This window comes from Monopterus albus, unplaced genomic scaffold, assembly GCF_001952655.1.
Source record: "Monopterus albus unplaced genomic scaffold, M_albus_1.0 scaffold52.1, whole genome shotgun sequence".
NCBI classification, from domain to species: Eukaryota; Metazoa; Chordata; class Actinopteri; order Synbranchiformes; family Synbranchidae; genus Monopterus; species Monopterus albus.
Genome location: NW_018127932.1, coordinates 898,417 through 907,324, shown reverse-complemented (window position 1 = coordinate 907,324; position 8,908 = coordinate 898,417). Strand labels below are relative to the sequence as shown.

Here is an 8,908-nt window from a genome sequence, read left to right as displayed (position 1 = left end):
AGCAGTGGTGAAAGAGAGAGAAATGAAAACATCTGAGGCACCTGATAGTGTTATGCCTTTAGAGAATGAAGATGATGATAATGATGTGTCCTCAAAGACACTTGATGCGCTGTTGAAAGAATTACCCCCTTGGCGTAGAAAAAGAGGTACCGTCCAGTCTTTGCCAAAGCAGTTAAAGCCTTCAGAAACGGTGATAGTGGGTTATGTCAACGGCAGACCCATATCAGCCTCTGACAGAAGTCTACGCCGTAGGTCAAGTAATAGCACTACATCATCCAATAAATCCCCTGTGACATCTCGTCAGAATGTAGCCAACAAAACTTCAGTTGATTCAACCGCTGACAAAAATTTGGAGAAATCCCCACCTGAAACACAAGAACCTGTAAAATCAATTGAGACTACTCCTATGATTGAGCAATTGACAGAACCACCTTCTGAACCTCCATCAAGCCCAACATCTAAAGTTTCCTCAAGGACCAAACAGATCCTGAAACAAAAGCGATTTCAAAGAGATCAGGACAGTTTGCCTGGCCTCTCTGATCAGCCTGTTGATCCTACTCAGAGTGCAGAGTCCACTCAGCAACATACATCAGCCAGCCTGAAGCCAGATGAAAGTCCAGTATTGCTACCAAGTTCGAATGCTGTCACTTCCATTTCATGTCCAAAACCACCTGATACCAATGTGACTTCTTCTGCAGAGCAGCTCCCCTCCCTCCCACTTAATGTTTCACCTCATGGTACTTCTGTGATTGGGTCATCTCCTCCTGCAGCCTATGAACAGCCCCAACAGAACACAGTCCCAGAGACAACTGTGCAAAACATTGGAAAATCTCCACCAATAGAGACGACTTCTGAAGAAATACAAAAAAACGAAGTTGAAAGTACATTGCAGGCTAAACAGAAACTAAGGTCTGCAAAGGCTTTAACTGACAATAAGAATGAGAAACAGCAACTTAGTGGTGAGGTCTCAAGTCCATCAGCAAATCAGACTCCTGTAAAGACTGAAATGCAAGCACAGATTATGCCATTAAGAAGTAAACGAGTTCTCCGAAGGGAGACTGAGGCAAGTGTTGTTACTTTGCCACAGAAGCTAAATGTAGCATCTTTAGAAGACTGGTCTACAAGTGGAAATGACAGCAGTACTTCTGTATCAGAAAAACCCACCAGGATGCCATTAAGGAGTGAAAGCATTAAGACCGAAAATTTGCATCAGTCTGTTACTCAGTCACCACCAGTACATAATAGGAAATTACCTTTGAGATCACAGAGATTGGCTGCACCTTCTACCAGTGCCCTTACTTTAACTGGAAGACAGAGTGATGTAGCTTCACCCGTTAGAATAATGCCAGAAAGAATAACTAAAACTCAGGTGAGACCCGTTCCAGTGTCTGTTGTATCTGTGTTGCCCCAGAGCTCAGCCATCCCTGAGCCCCCAAGGCCTGAGCCCCCAAAACAAAATGCTAACAAATTCTATGAGACTCTAACTGGAGAGGAAAGCCAGCATCTAATTACAAATCTGAACATTAAGTATGATAAAATGCAAAAAGGTTGGGTACAAATGGACAAAGAAGGTCAGCCGGCAACAAAATACAAAAGCAAAGCTGACAGACAAGCAGCTATATGGAAGAGTAAACGCAGAATGCGAAAATCAAAGTCTTCAGAGCACCAGAAATACTCACCAGTCCAAATGCTCTTTATGAAAGGTTTTAATCTTACCAGTATTTGCCGTTGGTTCCTCGAATCAACAGAAACAAAGTCCCTTGTCATTGTGAAGAAGGTGAATACACGTCTTCCGTCAGAAACTCAGCTGTGCTTCCACAGCTCGTCTAGTGCTTCAGGGACATCTCAGGGGGTATTTCCAAGCCTACAGGCAGAGCGCTTAAAGAAACATTTGAAAAAGTTTGCCATTGCCTCTCCTGTAAAGAGCAACCCCAAAAGTCAGAAACTGATTTTTTTTTTCAGTACTACTCAGACTAAGTCACATGCTGCCCGAGCATGTGGGCAAACGGGTGAATCCCAAAAATCCTCTGGTAAATCAAGTAATCCAGCTAGTGCAAGGATCTTAAGGAAATACTCTAATATCAGAGAGAAGATGCAAGTTCAGCAAACCAATGTTAGACTGAAAAAGGCCCCAAAAACCTTAAAAACCAACAATATAAAAAGACTGGCCACCACAAAAGCTGCTGCTAAGTCAAGACTGAAATCCTCTCTGAAAGCACAGAAATCACCCCTACCTGTCAGTAAACGAATGAAACGGCCTGCAGCAAAAATTGAAAGAAGTAAAACATTGGCTGGCAAAAAAACTATGAAGCGTCCTCTTCAAGAGAGGGCAGTCAAGGCTCACAGCAGTAGCAGAACTTCAAGAGATGCAACAAAAAGAAAATTGCCAAAGAGATGTTCTCAACGGCTAGGGTCTCCTAAAATATCTGAATGCAATCCTGGTGACACATCTAAAAGTAAGGTTGACAACAAAAAACAAAATCAAGCAGAGAAAACAGAGGTGGAAAAACCTGTTGTGAATAAAATGAATGGCTCAAAGGTCCAAGCAAAGGAATCATCACGAAGTACACTTGTGGAAATCAAAGGTACTGAGAATGCCGTTGAAACCCCACAGCAGATCTCTGACGTCAAGGTTCCAACCTCACCCGACCAGGTACTAACAAGATCCCAAAGAAAAATAGAGGCAGCAATCCCTTCGAGTGGAAGCCCCAGTCATGTTTCAAAGAGGGCCAAAAAGTCCATGACAACACAAAATGCATCTCCTAAAACAGTCAGGAAAGCTGAGGAACCCACGCTGACCAGAAGTGGGGCTTTAAAGTCCCCTGCAAAGAGAAGTCAGGCAGCCTTGTTGCCACGCACTGCAATGAAGAGAGCTCAGGAGCTTTTGGAGACCCCAGCTAAGCGCACCAGGACATCGGTCTCAAAATAAACTGGACCTGCAGAGAGAGATCATCTTTATTTAGATGATTTTGACATTTTGTTCTATCTGGAATACAGTCAGGTGGAGCGGAAGTATCTATTTTTTACTCTCGCCAAACTCTTCGGAGGATACCTTTTTCAGTGGGCAAATATGTGAAGAAGGATGGCATTTTGAAGTTAATTTATGCTTTTGTAAAGCTTTGATGTGACAATGCAAATGTGATGGATTATTTGTTGAGCATTTGCTCCGTGTTCAGGGACTACAGACAAGTCCTACATGATGTCTAGCTGATGTAGTTGCTGTGTGGCTTTATGTTTCAGCACTCGGCGAGACGGCTGGAGATAACAGCTTATCAAACCTCTTTTTAAATGTTGGGGTTATGGTAAGTGGGGGTGATGTCCTTACTGAGGTAACATTAAATTCATTCACCACCCTCTTGTTTCTCTTTGCCCATTTGTATATAACATTGTTTTAGATGATAGCATGCACTGTATTTACTGTTCAGAGAGCTTGATATGAGAAGGGAGATCAGTTTTTGAGCATTTTTACTTGCAGTAAGAAGGCAGTTTATATCTCCAGCCTGTCTTCCAATCACAACATTGAGTATGGGACTGTTGTGACCAGGTGCCTTATTAATGAAGTGTAAAGTAATAGAATTTGTTGCTAAATGTGAAAACGTCTGTCCACAGCTTTCAATTTCTGAAGAGATGGTCAGCATTCATTTGCTTCATGGTCTATATGCATATTGTTTTCGTTCCATACAGTATGTGCTTCTTGCTTCATTTGTAAAATCAAATGTTGATGGAGCCATTCAGGTGTTCCAAATTACTCTTAACTGGTTTTACCTCTTAGCTGTTTTTTTATGCCCATTTCCAAAAGCATTAACATAAAGTTGTTATAGTGGTATTATATGTTAAAGCAAATACAAGTCTGAATTGCTAAAACAAAAGACAGGCCTGCTTTGTACGTGTCATGGCAACTCTGTACGTTTATGTTTAGGTCCGTTTTCATTACCTTTGCAGTCCATTCTGGTCATTGCACCTGTTGTCTGCTTATAATAGTGGCTTCACTTAGTGTTTTACCCTCTTCTGTATGTATTAAGTCTTGTTGGTATGGAGGCAGATTTTGGTAACTCTTGCAGTAGAGCCGTTTCCTTCCTACAACTGAAAACCAGAACTATATTTATGCCCCTGATTGTTGAAAATATTAAACCAATTTAAGACTATGTATGCACAGTTAAGCCTGTATTGAAAACCCATTTGAGATGATTTTGGGGTATTGGTTTACAAAGGACTGAAAGTTGTATTTGGTTGATTAAGGCCTCCTTAGCATTAATTCATATTACAGGGTGATAAATTCCTTCCCTTGATTATTTACAAATTGCATGTGAAATTTTTGGGGTAGTTTAGCCACACTTCAGAATTGTGCATTCAATTAAATGTACAGGTTTTATGTTTTTGTATTATCATCGACTGTCAGGCAGATGTTCTCATAATGTGATGTTTCTTTACTTCCACAGTAGTAACTTACATTAGTGTATTGTCAATGGAAAAATACCAGTTTTAGCAGTCTTTTTTTTTTTTATTATGGTAATTTTTCATCTTTAGAGGGCAAATCATCTGCAAATTCAAAACATGCCCATCCTGTTTTTATTGTTATTTAAGAACTCCATGTAGGATAATTAATTTGGCAAATCTGAACAGCCCACCAAATATCAGACTTGAACATGTTTATTCTTTACAGTTACTATTTAAAGAATTTGATTTTGTATATTAGAAATAACAGCTTTATTTGTGGTAATCCCAAGAATGACACATCTATGTTAAAAACATTGTATTTTTGCTGGACTTGATAAAGTTGTTTGAATTTTGTTTTGTTTCTTGGCTCATTCATACCCTTTTTAATGTTATTTTATGTAATTTCATCAGACAAAGTTGATCAGCATTTTGGACCAGAATCCAATAAGTCGTTTTAATTCAAAGGATGTGACTGAAATGGCAATGTGAAAGCTAAAGGGCTCAGTATGCTTGAAATGAACTTAACAGTATTTATACCCACTTGAAGCCTGAACACCACAGGAACCTCCCACTGTGGGACAGATCGGTAAACAGTTGGCCTCCACCATGAGTTGAGTCCCGGCTTAAAACGGGATGAATAAATAGCAGCTTACCAAAACCAACGTGACATGAGGAAATTGACGATTCATTCAAGTTGGTAAGGAAATGGTACTTCCTTATCCAACTACAGCCAGAAAGACAACACAGATATAGATCACCTTTTATTTTAGTTACTTAAAAACCACACACGCAGTACATTATTTTTATGTTATGTTGATGGACTGAACCTGTGGTCTCTGAATGGGCCAATCCATGAAAGCATTTGAGCGGAGCCTATTGGCAGTGTTACCATCTGAGATGTTTGTGTCCAGTTTATTTGTAGCCTCTGAGGTGTTAAAACATGAATGGACATAGGTAAGGTGTTTCCCATTTGAAGCTGTAACTGATGATCCTGTGTGGCTTTCTTTCTGCAGTATGCTTCTGTGGTGAGTACATTTATTTTGTTCTCATTTAAGCACACTGACAGTTTCCATAGCTAGAACGGGGGGGGGGTAAACATGAAGCATACTTTAATGTTGCCATGTAGTCAGTTAGCACCGGGTTACAATTTGAGCCATGTTTTTGGCCTGTATTTGTTGACATTTAGCCAAATTGGCACTATTAAAGGTATGCTGAATTAGCTATTAATACTTCCTGTCCCTGCAGTGTGCTCATGAATGTACATGCAACTGTCACTGGATTAATTTACTACTGAAGAAAACTTGCACGCATGATGTTTCTTAAGCAAGGTCTGGAGTTGAAATGTATATTTTTTTTGTGATTTCTCAGCAGATTTATGGACACTTATTTATGATGGACAACATCAGCAAGTGTAAGTCACATATGTTAATCAGGTCCATGTGTTTAGATTTAACTGTTGCACTTACTCTGGGGAGGGGTATAAATGCTCACACCTCGTGACACTCAGCCCTCTGCCCCCTTTCAAGCCTACTGCATCCCCCTGGGTGCCTCAGTTAGAAAACCTCTGATCTATAGATGGTACCTGGCAGAGGTGGGACCAAGTTGCTGTTATGCAAGTCCCGAGTCAGTCTTGAGCCTTGACTACTAAGTTCCAAGACAAGTTTCAAGTTGAGACCTACAAGTCTTGATTCAAGTCCAAATCCTGAACTTTTATGAGCTGCAGCATCTGACCGCCTCAGAGCCACTGACCCTGGAACAGGAGTATGAAATGCAGGGGAGCTGGAGGGAAGATGATGACAGTAAGACTTCTTCTGCAGTAAATATACACACAGAACATGCTCTTATTCATCCTCTAAAGCAGTTGGTCTAAATCTGAAGGCTTGACAGACTTGGCCTTTAGCCTTAGATTTTTTTTATGTGATTAACTGGACACCTTTTATTTCTCTGAAAACTACCTAAATAAAACAGAGAAAAACAATTGGTTGAACCGATCATACAGCAGTGGCTGGAAAGATTAATCTGAGAGAACTTCTTTTACATTTGTTAACTTATTCTAAGTTAGAGTAACAAGTTTTTAACATTCAGAATTTTTACAAAGCCTACATAAATAAGCTAACACATTGTCCAAATAACAGAAGTTTGTTTACTGCAACTTATGATGGGATAAAGTGAAATATCAGAATCTGCTTTATTGGTCAGGTGTGTCACACACATGAGGAATTTGACTCTGGTACATCAGCTCTCAGTGTGTACAGTATATACAGTATGTGTATGTGTATATATCCCCATGCAAGGTGCAAGTAAACAGAAGACCAGTATAAGGCTGTATAACAAAAAAAAAAGAGGCAGTATAAACAGGCAGTAGGAAAAAAAAATGCAGACATAAAAGGGAATGCTCATCAAGATAAGATAATAGGAATGAGGCAGAATAAAAGCAGAGTACTTAAAATAGAGACCAGGACAAGGGGCAAGTAAAATACGATTCAGTGACATTTGCTTTATGAGGTCAACACTGCTTTCAAGTTCTGTCCTTATGGCTTCCAAATCATTCCTTCCAGACCTTCGTACCATCATCCATCAGATTTGTTAGGTTAAAGTGTTTATAAATAACCGGTTATCATTGGATATGATGTGAAAATAAGACATCGTTCTTTCTGCACTAGTAAAATCATTCAACTATTACTTGAAGAAAAGCCGTTTAATTTGACTTTTTTTATTTTTTGTCAGAGTGCACATCTATCATCTTGGATAAGCAGCGATGGGCAGATCCCAGTATAGAAGAGGAGCAGTGCATGGTGGGAGATGTCAACATGTTCCTGACCGACCCAACAGACTTCTCCTCGGCTGAGCTGGAGATCATGATAGCAGGTGATGCCCAGTGTGCTTATCTTAAAAGTGACTCAAAATCAAAGGCTGAGCAAATATCTTCAGTCAGCCTGTTCTGTGGTTTGTTCATCTCAATCATTTCCTGTGTACATCTCTTTATATGTGGACACTATATTCCCCTTGTTTTCCACAGAGCCCAGTTACAGAGGCAAGGGCATTGGGAAGGAGGTGACGCACATGATGATGCACTACGGTGAGCATCTGATCCCATCTTTCAAAATGTTTCGAGCAAAACAGAAGCTTAAAGTCACTGTGTAGAAGTTGAAAATTTCCACATCTCTTGAATTACTGCCCATTTTTCTGCAATTCAGTCTTGTGCTGTGTTCATCAGTAGTTGGAGAATCAACCTATGGTGGAGCAGGAAAATTAATAAATGCAAAATTGCCATGAGAATGCAGACAGCAGTGGGTGAGATTGATGCAGGTGTATGGTTTGTGTAAGACGACTTGCAGAATAACCAACTTTTAAACAGTATCTTTTGTGTGTTTGTCAGGAAAAGTAAACTGCTCCTAACATTCAGTACTATCCTATGTTGACTAAAAGTAACGGGACGGATACATCGCTCGGTTCTGATTCCTTAGATATAAACTACATTTGACAATGTGTGATAAGCTGCGTTGCTAGACTTTCCAAAGCAGCTGAAAACTGTAAAATCTTACATTTATCTCTGTACAGTATTTATTTGAAACCTCTCTTTATTCATACTAAATATTAGTGGTTTTAGATTTTATTTAAAAAATAAATAGTAGGAATAAGCCACAGTTTTGCCTAAAACATGTCTTGTAACTTTTCTTTTTCCTGTTCCTTCTTCTCAGCACACAGTAAGTAGTGATAGTCCTCTGGCACCCGAGGCTTCGACACATGCTCATGAAACACTTGTAACGAACCACTCTGCCAAGACGTGGTTTGGTCACGTGACTAGTGACGTTTGAAGCACTTGAGTGACGTTCGAAGCAGCTGAGCGCTTCGGACGTCATATGAATCACCCGATTGGTTCGGCTTGGTTGTCTCAGCTCTTTGGGAGAGCTGAACTGAGCTGACAGAGATTTGGTTTGACAGTGTTGCATTCAGTACTAAAGATTTGATAACTTTACTAAACCATGACACTCGGAGCAAATGAAAACAGTTGATGTAAGCGCTGTAACATACACATTGGTGGGAGTTGATGAAGGATCATGAAGTGCAGTAGCTAACGTTACTCAAATAGGTGAAATGACCAGGAAGTAGTGTGAGTGGGACTGGTGGTGCATCATGAAAACCACAATCTTGCAACAATGTAGCGTGGGTGTGATTCCCAACAGATCTGAGTGTTATTTAGGTTATCAATTAAACACATCATATTTGCCATCTAACCTATTGAACACCCACTATTCGACATCTTTTAAGCTATGGGCTATTTTAGACTTGTTTTAGGATAGAATATGATTCATAGCACAAAATGTCAGGCTAGGTATATAGCTATAGCCCATGGCAATCAGATGTGCCAAATAAGAAACATGGCCTTCAACATGGGTTCATGTTTATTTTATGTTTTATTGTGTCAGCTTGAAACCATACAACCATGTAGTGTACTTGAACAGGAATG

General features: G+C 40.0%; 2 protein-coding genes across 2 annotated transcripts; both read left to right on the top strand.

Moving 5' to 3' along the window:
* The first annotated feature begins 8 nt into the window (after positions 1-8).
* wu:fc17b08 (uncharacterized) lies at positions 9-4,762 on the top strand. Its single transcript, XM_020601564.1, has one exon. The coding sequence runs from the start codon at positions 23-25 to the stop codon at positions 2,927-2,929; it is 2,907 nt and encodes a 968-aa protein (XP_020457220.1). The 5' UTR covers positions 9-22; the 3' UTR covers positions 2,930-4,762.
* A 1,250-nt stretch (positions 4,763-6,012) lies between these two features.
* LOC109961199 (N-acetyltransferase 9-like) lies at positions 6,013-7,581 on the top strand. The gene is made up of 4 exons (XM_020601871.1): positions 6,013-6,028; positions 6,132-6,236; positions 7,165-7,305; positions 7,457-7,581. Exons 1-4 carry the CDS (start codon positions 6,013-6,015, stop codon positions 7,579-7,581), a joined length of 387 nt encoding a protein of 128 aa, XP_020457527.1.
* The last annotated feature ends 1,327 nt before the right edge of the window (positions 7,582-8,908 follow it).